Raw genomic sequence first — 24706 nt, 5'->3', positions numbered from 1 at the left:
TTGCGCGGCGGGAGGCAGCCCCGGGCAGGGACCCCGGCCTCCTCAGCGGGCGCTCCCGGCGCTGAGATGCCCCGAGGGGGCGGTGGCCGCGAGCCGAGCCCGGGTGGAAGCGCGTCGCAGCGGACGCGGGCGCCCCTCGCCACCTCAGTGACCCTTTGGGAGCCGGGACCGGAGCCCCGCAGGCGGCGGTGCGGGCCCGCGGGGGCGGCGAGGTCCGTGCCCCTAGCGTCCGGAGCGGGCGCCGGCTGCTGAGCCTCGGCTGGGCTCGTTGCCTCCCGCCTTTCCCCCCAGCCCCCCGCGAGCTGGCAGGAGGAAATAGCGCGCGGCCCCTTTAAATTTACCCAGGAGCCCTTAAAGGAGCCCCAGGGGCCCCAGACAGGAATCCCCACCCCGGTCCAGCCCGCGCCGCCGAGCGAGCAGTCTGCCGTCCGTGCGGCCGGCCGCCCCGTGCATGCGCCCCGCGCCCCGGGGCCCCGCGCAGCGAGCGCTCCGCGCGGGCTGCCGCCGGCCCCGCGGCCCCGCGCCCCGCCGCCCCGGGGCCCCGCTCCGCAGCGCAGCGCATGGAGCCCGGCGGGGACCACCGGAGCCGGAGCAGCGGCGGCAGGGGCGGCCCCGGGCCAGCAGTGGCCTCGGCACGGGGCCGACGGCTGCCGCCCGCCGGATCGAGCGGCAGCGCGGAGCCAGAGGAAGACGAAGGCGGTAAGAGCTGGGGCCGGCGGCCCGGGCGGGGGCCCCGGCGTGGGGGAAGGGAGGGCTGCGGCTCGGGGCCCCTCTCCGCCGCCGAACAAAGCGGGGGACGCGGGCAGGGCGGCCGGGGGCGCCACCTGGTGGGCGCGGAGCGCGGCTGCAGGGCTGGCGGGGGAGCCCCCCGCCCAGCTCCCGGGGTCGGCCGGCGGGGCTCGGGCGGCTCGCCTCCCCCTTAAAGGGCCCCGCGGCCGCCCGCAGCGCCCCGCCTTGGGGGCCAGGCCCGAGGGGCCCCACAGGGCAGGGCGCCACGGAGCGAGGCTGGACTTGCGGCCCCCGCCCCTTTCTCTTTCAGACTCCCAGGTGGTCTCCCTAATCGGGCTTTCTCTCAAAAGTCCGCCCAGACCCTGGGTCCCCTTCGGGGGCTTTTCCCCAGCGGAGCTGAGCTCAGCTCCGAACTCTGCTGTTTTAAATCGGGCTGCTCCTCTCGTCTCGTGGCCTTGTGAGAGACATGCACCCTTTTTCTTTTCTCCCACATTCTCCCTAGGAAAGTGCATCGCTTGCGCCCCGGGGGCCCACACCATCTTTTCCCACCGCGGGCAGTTTTTAAAGCGATAGGTTCGCCCACAAAGGCAGGCACCCCTCCGGCCGGTGCATTCTCCCTTCCCTTCTTTTCAGAATTTTTTTTTGCCCTAATTTGTCAGCTCTAGCGGAACCAACCAGTCCTCCTCGTTCGCTCTCAAAGGAGACTGTTGACTCATTTCCCGGCTGCAGGGTCACGCCTTAAGACCCTTGAAGGTTTCCTCCAGGCCAGGGAGACTCTGCCCGAATCTCCAGGCTCCCCTCCCGGTCTCTCCCCTCCCAGAAACGCCCCATCCCCTTTTGTTTTTAAAGAACCTCGGCTCCTCCCCCTTTTTCGGCTCTTAAAGGGCCAATCCACCTTAGACTAGCCTGGATCCAGCGCTGGAAGGATGCTTAGAGACCAGCCAGCTAGCCAGTGTCGTTGCAGACAAAGAAGCTCAGGCCCAGAGGGCGGACATGACCTATCAAAGGTCACAGAGCAAGTTACCAGTGAAGCCAGGACTTGAACCCAGGCCTATGACTCCGAAGCCAGTGGATTCTATGGATCTACTTAAATAAAAACTAAAACAAACAAAAAAACTTCCACAAGGGTGACAGGAGCCCTTTCTGATCCTGTCTTTTGTTTTCCCAACCCTGTGATTCTCCACTGGGAGAATGACCAGAACCTGCCTGTGTGCCCAGGAGACCATTTTTCTAAATCAAGAGGGGTGGGAACTGTAGGGAGGGTAGGGGACTGCTCTGAGTGGGTGTCTGGCACAGGGAACACCATTGGGTTAGTGGGGCCTCTCCAGTGCCCGCCCTTCTGACTGCTGGGCAGTGGCCGGCTCCCTGCCAGAGCAGCAAATAAAGCCCCAGAAAGACTTAATGGGCTTCAGTGGATGGTGGCCACTCCCTGCCGCAGTGTCATTAGTTGTCACTCTGGTGGCCCTCCTGCCATCCCTTTACAGGGTCATTGGCTCCTCCAGAATCTGGAGAAGTTTCAGTCTCAGAAACTCCTTTCCCTGGAGATGTTGGCAGCTTTGTCTTGGGGATCCCTCCCATGTGGGGGCCTAGATTTGGGGAACTGACAATGCCTAGCCCATCCCCAAAATGGGAGTCTCAGGAAGCTGTATTTGAAGCATTACTGGAAAAAGGGAGAAGACCTGTGGGTGGGGCCCTCCTGGCGGGGGCCCCAGGCGGGTGGGTCCCATGTGCAGCCCTGGCTGCAGACAGATGCCCCCTTTGTTTGTCTGGCCCCACTGCCTGCTCTGCTCCAGCTGGAACCGCCCTGGCCTGCTGCTCTCCTGGCGTTCTCCCTACGGCTCTTGTCCAGAAAGGGCACCTTACAGAGCTGGTTGGCTCCTTGGCCCTCACCTTATTTTTTAAAAAGTCAGAGCTATTTCCACAGTGCCCTGCGTCCTTTTGTTCTTGATCTCCTCTTAAAGGGTCCTTGCCCTTTGTAAAGGGCTAATGTTTTGGCTCCCACTTCTCCTACCATCCCTTTTATTGCTGTTACCGTCCCTTTCCTGCCCCGGAACACCCCCTCCCCCAGCTCCCTTTCTCAGGGCTCACCATCAAAGCCCTCGCCTCTTTCCCTGGAAATCAGAGATTGAAAAACTGTCTCCCTTTCCCCTTCTTCAGGGCAAGATCTTCAGCTGGAAGGGGGTGCCTTGGGGTCCTGGGGGAGTGCCCCCCTGCCCTCCTCCAGGGCCAGGGGACCAGCATCTTCAGGCAGGAAATATTCAGACCACTGTGAGGCCCGGGCCTCGAGGCCTGGAAAGAGCCGCATCCCTGGCCGTGACCACCGGCGCTACTACCACGACCACTGGCGGCTGGAGTACCTGATGGACTTCAACCCTGCCCGGCACGGCATGGTGTGCATGGTGTGCGGCAGCTCCCTGGCCACCCTCAAGCTCAGCACCATCAAGCGCCACATCCGCCAAAAGCACCCCTACTCCTTGCATTGGAGTCCCCGGGAGAAGGAAGTCATCAGCAACAGCTGGGATGCACACCTGGGGCTGGGGGCCTGCGGAGAGGCCGAGGGCCTGGGGGTCCAGGGGGCTGAGGAGGAGGAGGAGGAGGAAGAAGAGGAGGAGGAGGAGGGGGCTGGTGTCCCAGCTTGCCCGCCCAAGGGCCCAGGTAATGCAAATGCAGATTCTGTACAGGCAGGGGCCTGGGTGGCCAGTGGGGCACAGTGGGCCAGCTGCTCTGCCAAGGAGCTGGTGTTCTTGAGCAAGGCACTGCTCCTCCTCTGGGTGGGGTCTGTTTATTGCCCTTATTATACAAAGGTGGGGGAAGGACAGTGGGGTGAGAGGGTCTCCGATGTCCATGACAGCTTGTACATTCTGTGGTTTTTGAAGTATCAAGGAGAGAAGTTGGGTGACAGGCAGTGGAAAGGCTTGGAGCAGGGAGGCCTGGCTGGGGTGGGTGAGGGAAGGGGAGGGTGCTGGAGAGGTGTGGCTGACGGTGAAGGCCAGGGACAGGGCTAGATTCCAGTCTGGGGGAGGTGTGGGTGGTGCTTGAAATGCTAGCAGAGGAGGGTTTAGGGAGTTAGGATTTCAGGAGAGAGGAAGAGAAGGGCAAAGGTTAGGCCTGGGGCCCAAGTGAGTGAGAGGCTTGTGGGAGACCTGGCTGTAGTGGGTATGCTCCCGTGGGGCCAGCGTCTCAGTTCCTTCCCTCCAACCCTTTCAGGCAAAGCCCCAGCTGGTGGGGGCTGCCGGCGCCAGCGGCGAGGGGGCCCAGTGGCACCCCGGGCTCGGCGTCTGCGCCTCTCAGCCTCCCGGAGGGCCGGGGGCAGCAGGGGGCTGGGGGCCCGGCGCCTGGAGAGGAGGCTGAAGGAGTCCCTGCAGAACTGGTTCCGGGCCGAGTGTCTCATGGACTATGACCCGCGGGGGAACCGACTGGTGTGCATGGCCTGTGGCCGGGCACTGCCCAGCCTGCACCTGGACGACATCCGTGCCCACGTGCTGGAGGTGCACCCTGGCTCCCTGGGGCTCAGCGGCCCCCAGCGCAGTGCCCTGCTGCAGGCCTGGGGGGGCCAGCCCGAGGCGCTGTCTGAGCTCACCCAGTCCCCACCAGGTGCGAGGCCCATCCCAGGCTGAGACCCCCTCATACTGGGGCTCTGAAGTGGGGTCTGTGGCCAAAACTGGGAGGCAGGGACTTAGGGCTGAGGGCTGAAGGCCAGGAGCTGGTGCTTCACACACATACTTTCCCCCTGCCCCCAGACAGAGACAGACTGGGGCCTCTAGCTTGGGGCTGGGGTGAGGAGCCAGGATGGACCCCTCTGAGTGGGCAAGGGCAACCCAGCCAGCAGGCTGAGCCCCTCTCCCTCACCCCTTCCCCAACAGGCGATGACCTCGCCCCCCAGGACCTGACCGGAAAGAGCCGGGACTCGGCCTCCGCTGCTGGAGCCCCCTCCTCTCAGGATCTCAGCCCCCCAGACGTAAAGGAAGAGGCTGGCTGGGTCCCTGAGAGGCCCGGGCCCGCAGAGGAGGAGGAGGAGCTGGAGGAGGGCGAGGGCGAGAGGGCGGGGGTCCCGGGCCGGTCGCCGCGGGGCCGCGCCCACCGCCGCCACCCCCAGGAGCGCTGGCGGCTGGAGTACCTCATGGAGTTGGACGGCGGCCGGCGCGGCCTGGTGTGCGGGGTGTGCGGGGGCGCGCTGGCCTCGCTCAAGATGAGCACCATCGAGCGCCACATCCGCCGGCGCCACCCGGGCTCCACGCGCCTCGGCGGGCCTGTCCAGGCCCTCATCGCCCGGGAGTGGAGCGAGAAGGCCGCCCACCTGCTGGCCCTGGGGCTGCCCCGCCCCGAGTCCCCCCAGGGCCCCGTCCCCCTCGGCACTGCCGCAGCCTCCGAGGAGTGGGGAGGGGACGAGGAGGAGGAGCCAGAGGAGGAGGAGGAGGAGTGGGGTGAGCGGTGGGGCCAGAGCAGGCGGAGAGGGAGAGCCGGGCAGTTGCTGGGGCAGAAGGGACTGGAAAATGGGATAGAAGGGCAAAGATGGGGTGACCGGAGATGAGACGCGGGGCCCAGCCCGCTGCCCCCCGCCGTCGCCAATGCGGTCCTTTGTCCCTCCTTAGGCGACGTTCCGCTGTCCCCTGGAGCTCCCTTGGAGCGGCCCGCCGAAGAAGAGGAGGACGAAGAGGACGGCCAGGATCCTGGGGGACTCGCCTTGCCGCCGCCGCCTCCTCCCCCGCCGCCGCCCCCGCCCCGCAGCCGGGAGCAGCGGCGGAACTACCAGCCGCGCTGGCGGGGCGAGTACCTGATGGACTACGACGGCAGCCGGCGCGGCCTGGTGTGTATGGTGTGCGGGGGCGCGCTGGCCACGCTCAAGGTGAGCACCATCAAGCGCCACATCCTGCAGGTGCACCCCTTCTCCATGGACTTCACGCCTGAGGAGCGCCAGACTATCCTGGAGGCCTACGAGGAGGCGGCGCTGCGCTGCTACGGCCACGAGGGCTTCGGGCCGCCCGCCCCGGCGCCGCGTGACGGCGGCGCGGACCTCAAGTCTGGCGCTGTGTGTCGGGCGTAGCGGCCTAGCGGGCCCCCGGGTCGGGTCGGGTCGGGTCGGGTCGGATCGGCCCCGCCCCGCCCTGTGCTCGCCCGGCCCTCCGGCTGGGAGACCCTCGCGTCCGGTGTTAGCGCTTCCTGCGGCCGCGCCCCCCGCTGGCCGGGCCGGGCGGAGACGGGGGATCGGGTGGGGCCACCGGCGTCTGCGCGGTGCCACTTGGGTCCCCGAGCCAGTCGGTGCGCTGCGGGAAGCGCACTCTCCCATCGGCCCGGAGCCCTGCCCTCCCCGCGCAGGGCCCACGTTTTCCGAGAATCCACAGTGGCCTCCACGTGTTAGCGCCGAGCGCTCCCGGCCACACCCCGCGAGGGGATTCTCCGCAGGCCGGGACTGGGGGCGCCGTCAGTCAGTATTAGGGCCGAAGGGGGGCCGTGCGGGTTCTGGCTCTGGCTCTGGCCCTGGCTGGGGGCCCAGTTCCCTGCAGCCTTGCACGCTGGCAGGCACGGCTCCCGGCTTGGGGGCTGCTGGCTGCCCTTCCCTGATTGGGATTCTCGGCCTCTCGGAGGCCCCGGCTGCGGACTGGGGCTTCCAGCGGGAGGCTGGGCCGCAGGGCTCGGGAGCCTTCCCGGGGTGGGAAGGCGCGTTGGACCGAGGGCGGGGCTATGCGCCCGGGGCCCGGGCTGGACCAGCTGCGCTTACCTCCCCGGCAGGCTCAGTGAGAACCGTGCGCCCGGCGGCCCCACCCTCCTCCCAGGCCGCTGCCACGCCTTCCAGGACAGATCTTGTAAAGGGATTAGCACTTTTTTCCTTTGCTCCTCTTGCCCCGAGGGTCTCTGCTTACCCCTAAACTCAAGAGGCAGGCGCCACCAAGTCCGTGGGAGCCCGGGGCACAGGCGGTCCCGGCAGTCAGCCTTCGATTCCCGCCCCATCCCCATCCCCCTTTGTCCGCGGTGAATGCAGCGTCCGTTCTCAACCCGCAGGGCCTGGGGCCGGGCTTCGGCCTCTTTTCCCCGTGGCAGCCGCAGGCCCTGTGTGGCAGGGATCGGGCCCCGCGATCTCCCAGGCAGGTCCGAGAGGGATGTGTAGATTCATTCTCCTGTGGAGAACAGGTGGCCCCGAGATCAGGCCCTTTTTTGCTCTTTGTATTTTATTTTGAAACTGTATTTAATGCTTTTATATGAAAGGGGCAGGGGCGGGGACAGAGCTGACCCAGTCACCCTTATGTGCAAATGTCTTATTTATTATGCGTGTATCAGAGATAAGCTGTGAGGTGGTGGAGGGAGGACCTGAAGGAAGGAGGAGCGAGGGCAGAGGCGGGGACGGGAGGACCCCAACTAGCTGTGCTGATGTTACTCCCGCTGGGAGACTCCGGGCCCTACTGTCTGCTCTTCACAAAGCCAGGCTGCTGCAGGAACAGTTCCCGCGGTCCTAAAGTCGGGGCGGGGAGGCTAGTGGGTGGAACTTGAGGGTTGGGTCTGGAGGAAGAGATGCCTGGGCAGCGTGGTCCAGTCCCTGCCTCGGGGTGGGAAGGCAGAGAGCAAAGAGGAGGCCCCTCTTATTCCGGACCCCCAGGCCAGAGCCCAGGAGTGGGAAAGCAGAGGGCAAAGAGGAGGCCCCTCCTCTCATCCCTGACCCCCAGGCCAGAGCCTAAGGTTCAAGTGCCTCAGGCCCAGTCCCCTTGACTCTTCCTGTTTGGGAGTTGGATTTTATACCACGGATTTTATAGCATTTTTATATAATTCAGGATTGTCAGAATTGGAAAGGGCCCTGGAGATCACTAGTACTACCCTCCTCACCTTCACAGATAGGTAAATTGGAGCCCAGGAACCGAGATGATCACACAGCCAGGTAGGGACAGTACAAGAACTAGAATGAAAATCCTAGCTCCCGACTCAGTGTTCTTTGCACGATGCCACACTGCTTCCCAATTCGCTGGTCAGTTATTAAAATTTGTCAGGCCTGCCGAAGGATTGACATGCTGGGCAATGCAGGCCACCACGGTGGATCTGTGACTCCTGAAGGTGGCAAAGCCCTGCACACTGCCTTGGGATGAGCACACTGAGCTCTGCAGGGCCTCAGCTGGAAGGCGCCATCCAATCGTCATTCCCCTCCCCAGCAGAACTCCAGAGGTGGGGCGGCTGCCGCAGGGCCCAAGGCTGCCTCGGCAGGGGGCTTTGTGCTCTTTGTTGTGGAGGCCACCAGGGATTCAGGAAGATCCTGAATGGGTTGTCAATTGACTGAAAAGTAAATTCCCAGTGAGTTTGAACCTCCACGGTTTTTGAGACAGTATTAAAAGCTTGAGAACGGAGATTATGGATGGCACCAGGCTGTGCACTGCCATTCTTTTACTTTCCTTCATGCATTTTTTCGGATCCAGAGTATTAACACCACTTTTTTTACTCTGCCCACTCAAAAACAGTAGGTAAATTGGGGCAACCAATTTATAATCACTCAAGCCCACTGCCAAAGTTCAGATAAGCCAGGGCAGAGGGGTTAGATTCCCCCCCTCCCCCCCGTAGGCAGAGAGAGGCCTCAGGAGAGTGGACATCTTTACTGAGACAGCCCCAAACACACCAGTGGCTCTCAAAGTGTGTCCCTGAGACCAGCAGCATCACCTTAGGAATCTGCTAGAAATAAAAATTCTTGGGCCATACCCCAGGGTTACTGAATCAGAAACTTGGTTGGGGCCTAGCAGTCTGTTTTCATGAGCCCTCCATTGATCTTGATGCAGCTGAAGTGCCGGGCACCAGTGAAAGGGAAGGGCTGCGGGAGTGATTCCACTGATTCCTGCTTTGATGGAAGTTATGGCCTCACAGGTTAGAGGTTGCAAGTTGAGTTGGCCCTCTTGCCTAGGTGTGCCTCCTTGCCTTGGGATTCTGACATGAACAGGTGAAGTCTCTTCATGATTTTTTTTGTTGTTGTTGTTAATGGTATGCTTGCTATTATGGCCAATATGTAAATGTTACTCTGAATACATATTTATATACCATGTTACTTAGTGACATTATTCAAACATTTGTATGCGTATTTGTGAAACTGTTTGCATCAGTCATTTAAAAAATATTTCAGCCTAAGTTTTCTAAGAGGTACGTTGAATACATTTTTAAAAGCCAGCTTAAGGGTCACAGCAGCCTTAGTTTAGGAGAAGAGCTAATCACAGGTGACCACTCAAGTTCTTTCAATGAAGACCTGATGATGTATTTAGTTCCCATTTTCCACGGTGATTGACTCAATTTAAGTGTATTGTGGCTATATGTAACTTACAGGCTGCTTTGCGTTGCAGGTGGGAAAATCTCCCAGGCTGGTGTGAGGCTGAACTGGGGTAAAAGACCCCCTGACCCCTCCTTATTCTTCTAAGGTCACCACCTCTTAGAGGGTCTCTTATTTTCTTTCAGAGATCAAATGCACAGTTATGCTGTAAAACTAAATTCTGCAGTCTTGGGAATCCTTACGAGTACCAACTATTAGTCACTTTTTAAAGTCCCCAAAGTGGAGTGAGGATAGAGGGAGTGGAAGCAGTGTTTGGTTCTTACTTTACCCAAACTGTGTATAAAGAATAAAGTTAGCAGAATGATGCCACAGTCATTGTTTGTTTTTTTTTTTTATTAATACCACATCAATTTGAAATTTTACAGGAACCAAGATTCAAGCTCCTTAGGTGCTACTGTATTTTTATGTTGCACGCACAGACACGTACACACAGTTTCATTAGTAATTTTTCATCTATAGGTTTTTCTTAAAAAAAAAAAAAATCCTGTGTGGCACAAAGATCTCTTCAATTATCTAAACACAGCAGCAACAAAAGAAAAGAACTGGATGTGGCGCTTCCACTGCAGAAGGTCCTTTGGAGGGGAAGCCCAAAAAGACAATCACTGACTTCCTGGGAGGGCAGAGGATGAGGATGGAGAATGCACTTCCTACTAGGACATGAAACCAGTTAAAACACTCAAAGGGGGCTAAGAAAATAAGATGGAGTAAGGCAAGGGTACCTTTTACCCATCCAAATTCCTAACTAATTTTTCCAAAACACGTAGAAAGACAATTTCCTTCCACTACTTTTTGCAGCTGCCGTACTTTGGGACCATCAAATATCATAGCCCTTACTTTAAACTCGCCAGTGCATATTCCCTCTGAAGGATCATGACTATGAGTGAGAACCTGAAGGAACTCACAGATGATTTTTCTTTCAAGTTCGCTGAATTCTCATATTGAAGGTGAAGAAAAAAACTTGCCCCCAAATGGGAATCGGAGATTTGAGTCTCGGGAAAAGATCAAGAAAAAAAGGGTTTCTGTATTTCACCTCTTGAGAATGTTCCCCCCCAGACTGAGATAGGATCACAATAACTCAATAACTGAGGAGCCCACATGCAGGTTATTTTTTTCTCTAACAAGTTTACAGCAGTGCACAGCAGTTACAGACATTTATTTTATAATAAGAAAAGTACAACCTTATTTATTAAACTTGAGGTGGGCAGGGGAGAGGGAGGAAAGCACATTCGAGAACGAGTTCTCAAACTAATGCTCAGAACCGGTGTCCAGTGACGTAGAAACCACTTTCCCAAATGGCGGAGCCTTTCCTTCCCTGGGAATAGGGGCAGAGGGAGTGACCGCCACCGCAGCATTCCTGCTGACTCCCTCTCAGTCCCACTTTCCATTTCTATTCTTTTTTATCAGATGGCATTCTTGGAATCACGAATTATCACTATCACCTATAAGTTATTTATCAAGTTGATAGTTAAATCATTAAGGAGTATCAGGAGTAGCTGCTCACATTGTGGGGCAGGAAGATAGGATTTGAGGGCTGCAAAAAAAAAAACCAAGGAAGGTATCACACTCCTGTCCCCAAATAATTTTTTCATAAGTTAATCATTACTTCTTAACTTAAGGGCAAAACTATAATGGACAGCTGAGTAAGACTAGTGCTGAAACTGGACAGAAGGACCCAGAGGTGTTCTGTCTTTCATTTTCTCTCTTACCTCCAATCTTTCCCCTTTCAAGCTACAGGTAAAGGCTCTACCACCATTAAGGTATTGACTTATCCTATGAATTTGATTCTTTCTTCTTCTGAGTTCTAAGATAGTTCTTTTATCAGTCCATCAATTTTTGTGCTTGATACTGAGGGTTAAAGGGAAAGGATGGGAGAAAACACCAAATTAAAAAAAAAAGCTTGGAATGCAGGCTCAAGCTGACACTGAGTATTTTCCTTCATAGTACAAGTAACGACGTTATAACTATTAAATGGTGTTTTAGTAACTGTTGCATTTCTGGTTTCCATGTACTTATTCTGCCTTTTTTTTGGCGATTCCAGGGAGTTTTGCTTGGATCCTATTGAGAAAAGGAGGGGAAAAAGAAAGAAAGTGAAAACATTAGCATTCGCTCTAGGTTTTTATTTTAACTGTGATGCTAGAGGACAGTCCTGGACTTGCATAAGCAATGTGAAATGCATTCTCCCGGCTGGGTGCGGTGGCTCACGCGTGTAATCCCAGCACTTTGGGAGTCCGAGGCAGGCAGATCATGAGGTCAGGAGTTGAAGACCAGCCTTGCCAATATGGTGAAACCCTGTCTCTACTAAAAAATGCAAAAATTAGCCAGGCGTGTTGGTGTGCACCTGTAATCCCAGCTACTCAGGAGGCTGAGGCAGGTGAATGAAGGATAATCGCTTGAACCCGGGAGGTGGAGGCTGCAGTGAGCAGAGATCGTACCACTGCACTCCAGCCTGGGTGACAGCGAGACTCCATCTCAAAAAAAAAGAAAAAAAGAAAAATGTTAACAAATTCAAAGCGTTAGGTTCACAGTATTTGCTATGAATAATTCAAATTAAAAGCAGGGCTCATGCCTGTAATCTCAGCACTTTGTGAGGCCAAGGTGGGAGGATTACTTGAGGCCAGAAGTTTAAGCCTGGCCTGGGCAACATAGTGAGACCCCCATCTCTATAAAAAATAAAAAATTTGCCAGGGCATGGCACATGCCTGTAGTGTCAGCTACTCAGGAGGCTGGGGTGGGAGGATCACTTGGAGCAAGGGAGGTCAGAGGTCAAGGCTGCAGTGAGCTTTCAGTTTGTGCCACTGCACTTCAACCTGGGTGACAGAGTGAGACCCTGTCTCTAGAAAGCAAAAGAAAAAGGAAAAAAAATACTGTCCTCTAGGTATGGGGAAAAAAAGTAAAAAGAAGAAAACAACTCTTTGATATAGGGAGTCATAAAGATGTTTGTCAATATTTTATTTCCTGATTTAATTATTAATTGGTTTAAAAAAATGGGAACAGAGATTTGGCAATCTTAGAAAAGACAACTTTGATCCTTAAGTTACTTATTTACTAGAACTTTTGTTTCTGAGAGGGATACGTTTGGCTTAAATGAATACATGTGAAAATAAATGAAGGTGGGGAAGCAACCAATAACTTTTTGGTTTTTTTTTGAGACGGAGTCTCACTGTCACCCAGGCTGGAGTGCAATGGCATGGTCTCTGCTCACTGCAACCTCGCCTCCCAGGTTCAAGCAATTCTCCCTCCTCAGCCTCCTGAGTAGCTGGGACTAAAGTTGCATGCCACCACACCTGGCTAATTTTTGTATTTTTAGTAGAGATGGGGTTTCACTATGTTGGCCAGGCTGGTCTCGAACTCCTGACCTCGTGATCCACCGGCCTTGGCCTCCCAAAGTGTTGGGATTACAGGTGTGAGCCACCGTGCCCAGCCTGTAACCAAGAACATTTAAAAGCCAGTTCAAAAAGGCAGAGTAGCCTATGGTCCTTGCTACTGGAGAAGCTGAGGTGGGAGGATCACCTGAGCCTAGGAGGTCGAGACTGCACTTCAGCCTGGGTGACAAAGCAAGACCCTGTCTCCAAAAAATTCCACTGATCTTTTTTTTTCCATTGATCCTCTTGTCTCAGCCTCTCCAGTAGCTGGGACTAAAGGCACATGTTACCATGCACAGCTAATTTTTTATTCTTAGTAGAGACAAGGCCTAGCTATGTTGCCCAGGCTGGTCTTGAACTCCTGGGATCAAGCAATCCTCCTGTCTCGGCCTCCCAAAGCACTGGCATTACAGGTGTGAGTCAAAATGCCTGGCCTACAAAGGTCCAGAAGGCAGGGCCAAAAAAAGATATAAAGGATTTTTTTCCTTTTTACAGAAGCAGCTATAATAATTTTTAGTAAAATGAAACTATTAACTAAGGTTTTTATCAAAATGAAAATTACTTTCCTTGGCATCTGCATTTTGTACAAGAGACTAAAGATAATTGGGGGGAAGGAAGCATACCTCATGATGATGTGGTCTCTAAATGTACTTACTTTTCAACAATTGACTTGGTCTGATCTCGGGCGATGCCAACATAGTGATCAATCTGGGTCTTTAAGGAAGGAAAATAAATTCAGTTGTGGTAACATACAGATCACCAATTTTCCTGAAGGCACGGCTCTTTTGTCTAGTTTAACCATTTTTTAAACACGACTGACCAGTCTAGAAAATGAAAACACCCAGTTTTTAAAAGTTTTTTTTTTTTTTTGAGACGGAGCCTCGCTCTCGCCCAGGGTGGAGTGCAGTGGCGCTATCTTGGCTCACTGCAAGCTCCACCTCCCGGGTTCACGCCATTCTCCTGCCTCAGCCTCCCGAGTAGCTGGGACTACGGGCGCCCGCCACCACGCCTAGCTAATTTTTTATATTTTTAGTAGAGACGGGGTTTCACCGTGTTAGCCAGGATGGTCTCGACCTCCTGACCTCGTGATCCACCCACCTCGGCCTCCCAAAGTGCTGGGATTACAGGCATGAGCCACTGTGCCCAACCTTTTTTTTTTTTTTTTTTTTGAGATGGAGTTTTGTTCTTGTTGTCCAGGCTGGAGTGCAATGGTGTGATCTCGGCTCACCGAAACCTCCACCACCTGGGTTTAAGCAATTCTCCTGCCTCAGCCTCCTAAGTAGCTGGGATTACAGGCATGCGCCACCATGCCTGGCTAATTTTGTATTTTTAGTAGAGACAGAGACAGGGTTTCTTCATGTTGGTCAGGCTGGTCTTGAACTCCCATCCTCAGGCAATCCACCTGCCTTGGCCTCCCAAAGTGCTGGGATTACAGACATGAGCCACCACACCTAGCCTTAAAAGTATTTTTAAAACCTCCGGTTTTAGAATCCAAATTACACCATAAACACCCCACACTTTGTTACAGTTAAAAAATCACTCATCTTTTGCAGAGGTTAAGTCTTACTTGGTAAGTATTTTCTTTAGAGACACTAGAGTATATAACAGTTTCCAATGACTAGAAACTGTGTGTCTAATCTATTTTCTGTCATCATAAATATGTTATGGCTCTTGTGTAACACTAATTCACTTAATACCAAAAAGCCAAAAAGTCTCTTGATGGATGACTTAATCCATAAAGAATAATCTCATGGCATCTAGTATACTTGGTACACATCATCCAACAATGCAAACACCTCATCACACTGATGGATTACCTGAATAACCTAGAGCTTAAAGTTTCCTTTTAGACACCCGGCTTTTATTCATCTAAGCTTTTTTTTTTTTTTTTTTTTTGAGACGGAGTCTCCCTGTCGCCCAGGCTGGAATGCAGTGGCGCGATCTCGGCTCACTGCAAGCTCCACCTCCCAGGTTCATGCCATTCTCCTGCCTCAGCCTCTCTGAGTAGCTGGGACTACAGGCGCCTGCCACCATGCCTGGCTAATTTTTTGTATTTTTAGTAGAGACGGGGTTTCACCGTGGTCTCAATCTCCCATCTAAGCGTTTTTGTTTTGTTTTGTTTTGTTTTTGAGATGGAGTCTTGCTCTGTCATCCAAGTTGGAGTGCAGTGGCACAATCTTGGCTCACTGCAACCTCCACCTCCCAGGTTCAAGCAATTCTCCTGCCTCAGCCTCCTGAGCAGCTGGGACCACAGGCGCCTGCCACCACACCCGACTAATTTTTTGTATTTTTAGTAGAGATGGGGTTTCACCATGTTAGCCAGGATGGTCTCGATCTCCTGACCTCGTGATCCGCCCGCCTCGGCCTCCCAAAGTGCTGGGATTACAGGCATGAGCCACCGTGCCCAGCCCCACACTGGGCTAATTTTTATATTTTTAGAGATGAAGTTTTACCATGTTGGCCAGGCTGGTCTCGAACTCCTGACCTCAAGTGATCTGCCTGCCTCGGCCCCACAAAGTGTTAGGATTATAGGCATGAGCCACTGCTCCTGGCCTTTTTGAGACAGGGTTTCACTCCCATCACCCAGGCTGGAGTGCAATGGCATGATCTCGGCTCACTGCAACCTCTGGCTCCCGGGCTCAAGTAGATTCTCCTATCTTAGACTACAGGTGCAGGCCACTGCATCCGGCTATTTTTTTTTAGAGACAAGGTTTTGCCAGGTTGCCCAGGCTGGTATTGAGCTCCTGGGCTCAAGGGATTCTCCCGCTTCAGCATCCCAAAGTGCTGGGATTACAGGCACAAGCCACCACCCCTGGCCTAAGCATTTTTTCAACTTATTACTTTTGCATAGAAAATACATCTACATGATTAAAAACTCGAAAGGCACACAAGTATAAAAAGGAAGTTTCTCTTTCCTAGTCATCTCTCTCCTAAATATCCAGTTTCTCTCCTTGGAGGAAACTACTGCCACCAGTTTCTTATAGGCACTTGACTCACAAAATTAGATCGTAGAAATAGTTATAAAAAGACTGCTCTGAACAATCAATGTCTCAGAAATGAACTACAACTAGTCATACATCAACTGGCACATTTGATTTGGAACAGATAAATGCTTACCTTGTACTTCTCATAGACAATTGGGACACTGAAAATGAGCAGTTCAGCTGTAAGACAGAATCATGGGACATGGCAAGTGTATATGAGAGACAGTCACATCTTAAGACTCAGAGTAACATATACATTTTTCCTCACAAAATACAGGAAAACACAGGCATTCCTCAAAATGAGAAATCCTGGTTAGCACTCCCAATTAAGACAGCTAATTTAAGGTAGTGTTAAAACAAAACAAAAAAAAACCTCTTCAGGTATACAGGCTACCTTCTTTGTACCACAAATAACAATTTCCAAATTACCAAAATGGTTTCTGTAAATAAGATCCCCATATGTAAACCAAATCTAGACAACTGTCCTTTACTTCCAGCTGTTTTGATATTTCTTAATTTATAACTGAGACCATTTCATAAACCTGTGACCACAAACTCCGGTTCCTCCAGTGCCTACTCCCAGGTCTCTATGGGTCAAGACTGGGCAATGAAGAATGAGTAGAGCCATGCTGGGCTTTCTCTTCACTCTTATTCTTACAAACTACTTCAAAGAGCATGGGCACATTCTCCTTGCCACCTTACCAAGAATTAGAAGGGTGATTCCGTTAAAAACAGCACCAACATAGGTCATCAGCCACATGAAGACAGCCAGCTGTGAAGGCCAATATCAAAAGTTAAGCAGGAATAACCGTAAGGCAAAATTCACATTAACTGATGTCATTCTCCTCCAGCTAATTAAGTCTGCATAAATTTAGTGATGTGTGACATGGACAATTTCCAAATGAAGGTTCCCTACTTGTGTTATACATTTGAAGGTATGTGAGTGAAGTCTGTAGTTTTCTGAGGTCCAAAGACTGAAACTGCACTGCTTCCAATTATATCACCTCTCTTCTGATATTTGTTCCCCAGCAGAAGGCTATACCTTTCTCTAGTGACTCCTATCCCATTATAGAATGACTGAGCTAAGCATACGTTCATTTTTGTCTGATAAAATCCTATGTACTGTTTTTCCTCCAAATTATAACCCAGTCCCTGCTTTTTCTGTTTTACCACCAAGAGCTGCAGAAACAACTAACCTTCAAGGAGTCAACCAGATCTTCTACCAGAAAGAGACGAATAATGAGTTTCAGGGCCCTGTTGATATGCACCATGGCAGCATTCATGTAATTATGGAAAGCTTCCGAGGACAGAGTAATGTCTACATCCAGGTAGGCTCTTCCAGAAGAAGAAATAACAGTCATACATTTGACATGGAAGAAGATTTTGTTAGCATAGTAGTTACTGAGAATGTAAAATTGGTTCCCAGGGTGCATTTTAGAACCTGTAGGAGCATTTTTTTGTTGTCATCAGGTGGGGTGGAGACACACTGTCATTTAGTGGGCAGAGGCAAATATGCCAGATGTCTGCAAAGCAGGGGACAGTCAAGCACAGTAAAGAACTGACCTATGTTCTGTGTCACTTTTACTACCTCACTGGATATTCGTGAAGGTAAATCCATTTATAAAAAAGAGCCCAGAACACATAAAAACAAGGTACTTTTTTTTTTTTTTTTTTTTAGCAGTTTTAACATTAACATATCCTGGAGTTTCTAAAACTATATTTTGTTTATGCTAAAATTTTGCTGTTTTTGTTTTTAAAAAAAAACATTTTGGAAAACCACATTTGTATTTGTAATTAAGAGCCCAGAACACATAAAAACAGGGTACTGGGTTTTTTTTTTAGCAGTTTTTTTCTGAGATGGTGTTTTGCTCAGTTGTCCAGGTTGGAGTGCAATGGCACAATCTCAGCTCACTGCAAACTCCACCTCCTGGGTTCAAGATATTCTCCTGCCTCAGCCTCCTGAATAGCTGGGATTACAGGCACCTGCCACCTCGCCCGGCTAATTTTCATATTTTTAGTAAAGACGAGGTTTCACCATGTTGGCCAGGCTAGTCTTGAACTCCTGACCTCAAGCGATCTGCCTGCCTCAGCTTCCCAAAGTGCTGGGACTACATGCGTAAGTCACCGCACCTGAACTGCAATAAAATTTTTAATGCCACATAAAGTTGTAAGTTATTCCTTCTATTTCCACCAAGAGAAAATACAAGGAGCACAGGTGTGGCCAGAAACCTATTCTGTTGTAGTCCTGAGAGGTCACAGCAGGGTCTCCTTCTCTATGAAAAAAGAGCCTTCAAAAAACTGTCATTTGCTCACGTTAAAGTCAACATTGTTTATGGGGTAAGATTTTCAAGAGGAAAGTGTGAAGAAAACATTTGTTAAAGTTACAGCACAATCAAAAAAGCTAGAAATTGTATACTAGAAATGTAGTCAGAAGATTACTGACTTCATTAAGACCTCCAGCGTTAAGAAAACTAGTAAGAGATATGGAGGAAATCAGTAATAAACCAAGAATGAAAACACTGAGTTCTGATATTACCAAAACACAGACTCAACAAGGTTTGAAAGTCAAGTCTTCCCTATGTGGGGGATTAAACATGCACTCGGAACCCCATCTAACCGAGCGCTGCTCTAGGTGCTCTGCTTTCCCTGCCCTGCTCAAGAATTTAGAGTTGCCGGGCACGGTGGCTCATGCATAGTAATCCCATGCATGATTTGGGAGGCCGAGGCGGGTGGATCACGAGGTCAGGAGTTCAAGACCAGCCTGACCAATATGGTAAAACCCTGTCTCTACTAAAAATACAAACATTACGGTCGGGAGCGGTGGCTCACGCCTGTAATCCCAGCACTTTGAGAGGCAGAGGCAGGTGGATCACAAAGTCAGGAGTTCGAGACCATCCTGCCGAACATGGTGAAACCCTGTCTCTACTAAAAATACAAAAAAATTAGCCAGGCGTGATGGTGGGTGCCTGTAGTCCCAGCTACTCGGGAGGCTGAGGCAGGAGAATGGCATGAACCCAGGAGGAGGAGCTTGCAGTGAGCCGAGATTGCACCGCTGCACTCCAGCCTGGGCAACAGAGTGAGACTCTGTCTCAAAAACAAACAAACAAAAAAACAGCACTTTGGGAGGCTGAGGCGGGCGGATCACCCAAGGTCAGAAGTTTGAGACCAGCCTGACCAACATAGAGAAACCCCGTATCTAGTAAAAATACAAAATTAGCTGGGCATAGTGGCGCATGCCTGTAATCCCAGCTACTCAGGAGGCTGAGGCAGGAGAATTGCTTGCACCTGGGAGGCAGAGGTTGCGATAAGCTGAGATCGCGCCACTGTACTCCAGCCTGGGCAACAAGAGCAATATCCGTCTCAAAAAAAAAAAAAAAAAGAATTGAGAGTCTTCTTTGAAGGACTCCCTCTTTGAACTTCAAGTATGAGCCTCTAATTTGTCAAAAAGTTCTTGGCTTCTAACTTGGCCACTTCTTAAGGTGATTTCAAGGTCTCTAGGGGATGCTTCATGCCACCAATCAGCTGCACTAGGCCCCATAATTCTTGATTTTTAGTCAGGTCTGAGTTTTAGACCTATCAGCTTCAGTGAACCCTTCCACTAAAATGTAGAATGTTGCTTTTAAGACTTCAACTCACTTGAATGGATGGCCTTCTTCTGACTTCTGTACAGCTTGGATGACGGACTTGTAGATCCTGAAGCTGATGGTGACAGAGAGAAGAGCCAGGATGAGGTAAGAAACCACACTGATGACACTGAAAGCTGCCAGGGAAAGCAGCATGATCAGCGTGGTGCCAAAGACAAACCCAGTCTTCTTCACATCTCTCCAGAAAATCAGATCGTGCACTGACAAAAGAAAAGGGAATATAAGTTATAAGAAACATCCACAGCTACTATGTCTTGCATACCTGTGGAGCCTCACATTAGCACACAAATACAGGTATGCCCCACTTTAAGATAATCTGGTTTTGTTTTTTTAAAGAGATGGGGTCTCACTATGTTGCCCAGGCTGGCCTGGAACTCTTGGCTCAAGTGATCCTCCTGCCTTCACTTCCTGAGTAGCTGGACTACAGGTGTGTGCCACTGTACCTGGTTCTAAGAGAATCTCATAAATGAAAATCAAATTATGTCAGGGGTGATAACTCACGAGGCAAAACGTTCTTCTGCTACACTGATTAGGTTTCAGGATAGGATTATAAAAAATTAAGAGCTTATTTCAGCTATGGAAATACACCGGGGTAAAGTGCCATTTATCTTAAATATTTTGGCAGAAAGGATGATAAAGCAGGTGTGGCAAAATCTTGCTGTTAACTAAATTATGCAAACCAGGCCTATAAATTAGTTAGGTGAACAGACTATAAAACCAAAGCTAATTTTGCCCCAGTGTATAAATTGGGGCAGGGGCAAAGAAAGTGGTAAATAAAAATAGACCAAGCACTATTAGTGCTAGTTATAAAGAAACACCAGTCTCGATGTTAATCTGAAAAGAATTCAGGAAGGATTATGTATAGGGGACCATATAATTATCCAAGCCACAATACCACCTCCTCCCTTTTTTGAGACAGCGTCTCACTCTGTCACCTGGGCTGGAGAGCAGTGGCACTATCATTACTCACTGCAGCCTTTAACTCCTGGGTTCAAGCAAACCTCCTACCTCAGCCTCTGAGTAGCTAGGACTACAGGTATGTGCCACCATGTCCAGGTACTTTTTTCTTTTTTGTAGAGACAGGGTCTCAATATGCTGCCAGGTTAGTCTCGAACTCCTGGCTTCAAGCAATCTTCCTGCTGTGGCCTCCCACAGTGCTGTGATTACAGGCATGAGCCACCATGCCTGGCCAAGCTGCAGTACTCTTAAAAAAAGTGAGTGGGGGCCGGGCATGGTGGCTCACGCCTGTAATCCTAGCACTTTGGGAGACCAAGGCGGGCGGATCACCTGAGGTCATGAGTTCGAGACCAACCTGGCCAACATGGTGAAAAGCCAGTCTCTACTAAAATATAAAAATTAGCTGGGCATGGTGGTATGTGCCTGTAGTCCCAGCTACTCAGGAGGCTGAGGTAGGAGAATCGCTTGAACCCGGGAAGCGGAGGCTGCAGTGAGCCGAGATCGCGCCATTGCATTCCAGCCTGGGTGACAGAGCGAAACTCCGTCTCAAAAAAAAAAAAAAAAAAAGTGAGTGGGGCTGGCAGGGCGCAGGGGCTCACGCCTGTAATCTCTGCACTTTGGGAGTCCGAGGCAGGCGGATCACTTGAGGCCAGGAGCTCAAGACCAGACTGGCCAACATGGTGAGACCCCTGTCTCTACTAAAAATACAAAAAATACCTGGGCATGGTGGTGCACACTTGTAATCTCAGCTACTCGGGAGGCTGAGGCACGAGAAATCACTTGAACCTGGGAGGCGGAGGTTGCAGTGAGCCAACATCGTGCCACTGCACTCCAGCCTGGGTGACAGAATGAGACTGTTTAAAAAAAAAAAAAAAAAGTGAGTGGGGCACTATTAATAATTATGTCAGGAAATGAGTTTAAGTAGAAGTATTTCGATTTTCCCAGTTTGGAAGTCCCCAACTGTAAGATCTAGTTGCCCAGGATGGTCCTGGTTTAAAGACACCTCCCACTCTCTGAGTGGCAGGTGCCGGCAATCACCTCCAATCTAGCAGTGACATTACTTTTATTTTTTTTTTGAGACACAGTCAGGGTTTCACCATATTGGCCAGGCTGGTCTCGAACTCCTGACCTCTAGTGATCTGCCCGCCTCGGCATCCCAAAGTGCTGGGATTACAGGCATAAGCCTCTGCACGTGGCTGCCATTACCTTTTGTATTTCTGTCTACGAAGGCTAATTTCACCATGAGTAGCTAGAGGACTTTCCTCCCAGCCACTCTCTGCTCTCAAAAAAGAGCAAGGGCTTTGGAGTTGGAGAGACATGAGTTTAAGTCCTGGTAATTTCTCACTATATTACTTTAACCTTTCCAAGCCTCCATTTCCTCACATCTGAAAAATGAAGAAAATGAAATCTACCTCCTAGAGTTTAAGGAATAAAGAAGGCTAAGACAGTGTAAATGACATGCAGTAATTCAAATAAGGTTAGTGGAAAAGACTTATTTGCGATAAAATGAACTGGGTGTGATTCAAGTTGTCTTGAGGGTACCTAGTTCTTCCCCACATTCAGCTATACAGCTCTCTTCTGAAACCATTTCTTTGAAGACTAACCTTCCTAGAGCCAAAGAACCTTAACTTGATTCAATAAAACACTAAAAATATGCTGATTGTATATAAGAAGTAATCACTGGTTCAAAGAGTCTGGCTAAGGGATGCAACTTACTAGGAGAAAGAGAAGGTATTATGACTCCTGATGGGAACCCGAGAGTCCCAGATAGTGATGCTGCAAAGGAGAGAAAGAACTGGGAGGCAACTCAGGCTCACTTGATGAACTAAGAGATTGAACAGAAGAACTTAATAGAATACTGCCTATTTAAGAGTGAATTCCTGTAAGTAGGAGAATTCCTATAGTCAGAGTTCAAGTATATACATGTTAGAGTTCATATAACTACAAGGAACAGTTTCAACACAGAAGGCTTAGAGGGCCGACGTCATCAGTAGTAGAACAAACAGATACCATATGCCTCCAGACATAGTGCATGCACTGAGAAAGACACAACATCACTTCTATGGTATTCCCGCCCAAAACATGTAACCTGCATCTAATCAGAAAACACCAGACCAACCCAGATTGAGAAATATTCTACAAAACAACTGGCCTATAGTCTTCAAAAATGTCAGTGGTGTGAAAGAGAAAGGCTGAGGAACTTACTTCTTTTAATCTTAATTCTCAGATTAAAGGAGAGTAAGGAGACAGGATGAGGCACAAAGTGTGATCTTAGACTGGACTCTGGAAAAGGGGTAAACACAGCTATAAAGACATCATTGGTACAACTGACAAAATTTAAATGTGTACTATATAATTGACAAAAGTACTGTTTATCAATGTTTAATTTCCTAAATTACTGTTAAATTTCCTTAACAGCCGGGTGCGGTGGCTCACGCCTGTAATCCCAGCACTTTGGGAGGCCAAGGCAGGCAGATCACGAGGTCAGGAGACCGAGACCATCCTGGCTAACACGGTGAAACCCCGTCTCTACTAAAAATACAAAACATTAGCTGGGCGTGGTGGCGGGTGCCCGTAGTCCCAGCTACTCAGGAGGCTGAGGCAGGAGAATGGCGTGGACCTGGGAGGCAGAGCTTGCAGTGAGCCAAGATCGCGCCACTTCACTCTAGTTTGGGCAACAGAGCGAGACTCCGTCTCAAAAAAAAACAAAAAACAAGAAGCAAAATTTCCTTAACAACTTTCGTTGGTTACGTAAAACAAACAAAGATGTTTTGTTCAATGGAAACACACTCCAAAGTAGGGGTAAAGAGGCAGAATGTTTGCAATCAGCTCTCAAATGGTTCAGGAAAAAAATATCTATCTATACTGAGAGGGAGGGGATGATAACGCATATGTGGCCAAATGATAACAACTGGTGAACTAGAGTGCAGATTATACGGGACTTCCTTGTAGCACAATTGTAATTCTTCTATACATTCAAAATATTTGAAAGACAGGAAGAGGAAACTTAGAGAATGAGGCTGGGACCCAGAAAGAAAAGGACCTTGATGTATCAGAGAAGGAAAAGGGATAAAGACGACACGTGCCTAGATGCAAATCAGAGTGTCTACACCTTTAGGCCGGGTGCGGTGGGTCACTCCTGTAATCCCAGCACTTTGGGAGGCCAAGGTGGGTGGATCACTTGCGGTTAGGAGTTCGAAACCACCCTGGCCAACATGGCGAAACCCTGTCTCTACTAAAAATACAAAAATTAGCCAGGCATGGTGGTGCGTGCCTGTACTCCCAGCTACTCGGAAGGTTGAGGCAGGAGAATCACTTGAACCTGGGAGGCGGAGGTGGCAGTGAGCCGAGATCGCACCTTTGCATTCCAGCCTGGGTGAAAGAGTGAGACTCCGTCTCAAAAAAGACCTTTGTGCAAATTAGAAAAAGTCACCCTGTCTTCATGCGTGTTACTGCCATCTGCTGGAAAACTCATAATAGAAATATTCAAACCTACAAAGATAACAAGTGTAAACAGTGCCCCTAGATGTGTGCAGTAAACAACCTGCATAATAATATAGGCCCTGGGCTCAGCCTTAAGATAAATGGTGGAATTATGGTCTGGAATAGAAAGGGGACATAGTGACTAAAGAGAAGGTAACAGAGGAAGAGCTTGGAAAAGATGGTTCAACACATCAAGCCTCTGTCTGCAATGCTCTTCCCCAACTCCCCATGGCTTGCTTCTTTACTTTTCAGGTCTCAGTGCAGCGCTACTTCCTCAGACACTGACCAGCCTGTCTAACAGCCCCTGCCTTCATCACTTTCTATTCCCTTTAACAGCTTTATTTTTCTTCAGAGCACCTACCACTTTATTTGTAGCAGGCTCTTCACAGTTGTTACCGAATGCTTAAACATGGGGCCAAGCTAATGACCAAAAGACAGCAAAACCATTTGTTTCCTAATAATTCCCCTTAAACTAGTCAAGTTTTTGCACATGACTCTATTGACCACAGAAGACTAAGGATTCCAAGTATAGAACACCAAAGGAAGGAAACTGGCATGGTTTTTGGAAACTTTTCCCTCTCTAATACCTTGGGGGAGAAGAGGATGAAAAATATGAAGAAAAAGTGAGAAATGAGGCAGTTGCCTATAGTTTAAAATATGAAGCCACTAGATTTACACTAGTTCTAGTGTGTATTTCATAACCAGCAAGAGGCTGCATGGTTTGCGTCCATGAAATTTTCTTTTCTTTTTTTAGACAAGGTCTGGTTGTATCACCCAGGTTGGAGTGCAGTGGCACAATCTTGACCCATTGCAACCTCTGCCTCCTGGGCTCAAGCCATCCTCCCATCTCAGCATCCCAAGTAGCTAGGACTATAGGCGTGCACCACCATTCCCGGTTGATTTTTCTATTTTTTGTAGAGGCAGGGTTTTGTCATGTTGCCCATGTTGGTCTCAAACTCATGGGCTCAAGCAATCCACTGGCCTTGGCTTCCCAAAGTACTGGGATTACAGGCGTGAACCACAGCGACCAGCAGAAACTTTCTTTTCAATCTCTTTTATTTTCATGTACCTGTTCCAGCTGAGTATAGTACAGTTATGTACTAAATGACATGTGGACAACAAAGCACCACATATATGACCGTAGTCCCATAAGATTAGAATATTGTATTTTTACTGTATTTTTTTAATGTTTAGATGTACAAATACTAAGCACTGTACCACACTGCCTACAGTATTCAATATAGTGTAACATGCTGT

General features: G+C 50.4%; 2 protein-coding genes across 9 annotated transcripts in view; one reads left to right on the top strand and one right to left on the bottom strand.

Annotated features, from left to right (window-relative positions):
• The first annotated feature begins 91 nt into the window (after window positions 1-91).
• ZFTA (zinc finger translocation associated) lies at window positions 92-9334 on the top strand. Its single transcript, XM_034932837.4, has 5 exons — window positions 92-699; window positions 2887-3384; window positions 3937-4323; window positions 4593-5153; window positions 5322-9334. Exons 1-5 carry the CDS (start codon window positions 561-563, stop codon window positions 5771-5773), a joined length of 2037 nt encoding a protein of 678 aa, XP_034788728.1. The 5' UTR covers window positions 92-560; the 3' UTR covers window positions 5774-9334.
• RTN3 (reticulon 3) overlaps window positions 9335-24706 on the bottom strand; it is a 78338-nt gene continuing 62966 nt past the window's right edge. For 4 of the 8 annotated variants that reach the window (XM_008953932.4, XM_034932831.3, XM_034932835.4 and 1 more), the window contains 6 exons: window positions 19002-19209; window positions 16562-16700; window positions 16068-16137; window positions 15499-15545; window positions 13037-13095; window positions 9335-11074 (listed from right to left, as the gene is read on the bottom strand). In XM_008953932.4, coding sequence (XP_008952180.1) covers window positions 11029-11074; window positions 13037-13095; window positions 15499-15545; window positions 16068-16137; window positions 16562-16700; window positions 19002-19209 — 569 coding nt within the window. In that variant the 3' untranslated portion in view covers window positions 9335-11028. Of the gene's footprint in view, window positions 11075-13036; window positions 13096-15498; window positions 15546-16067; window positions 16138-16561; window positions 16701-19001; window positions 19210-20213; window positions 22250-24706 lie in introns of those variants that run through there. The other 4 variants (XM_057299167.2, XM_034932830.3, XM_034932834.3 and 1 more) reach the window with 2 other exon arrangements.

Source organism: Pan paniscus, chromosome 9, assembly GCF_029289425.2.
Source record: "Pan paniscus chromosome 9, NHGRI_mPanPan1-v2.0_pri, whole genome shotgun sequence".
In the NCBI taxonomy this organism is placed as follows: Eukaryota; Metazoa; Chordata; class Mammalia; order Primates; family Hominidae; genus Pan; species Pan paniscus.
This window is presented reverse-complemented; position numbering and strand designations above follow the sequence as displayed.

What these genes read in the sequence shown, in the direction of transcription:
- ZFTA (XM_034932837.4), top strand. Translation starts at nt 561, where the DNA reads ATGGAGCCCGGCGGGGACCACCGGAGCCGGAGCAGCGGCGGCAGGGGC. An exon ending in TTGCCCGCCCAAGGGCCCAG is followed by an intron (nt 3,385 to 3,936) that starts GTAATGCAAATG and finishes CAACCCTTTCAG; the next exon opens with GCAAAGCCCCAGCTGGTGGG. An exon ending in GGAGGAGGAGGAGGAGTGGG is followed by an intron (nt 5,154 to 5,321) that starts GTGAGCGGTGGG and finishes GTCCCTCCTTAG; the next exon opens with GCGACGTTCCGCTGTCCCCT.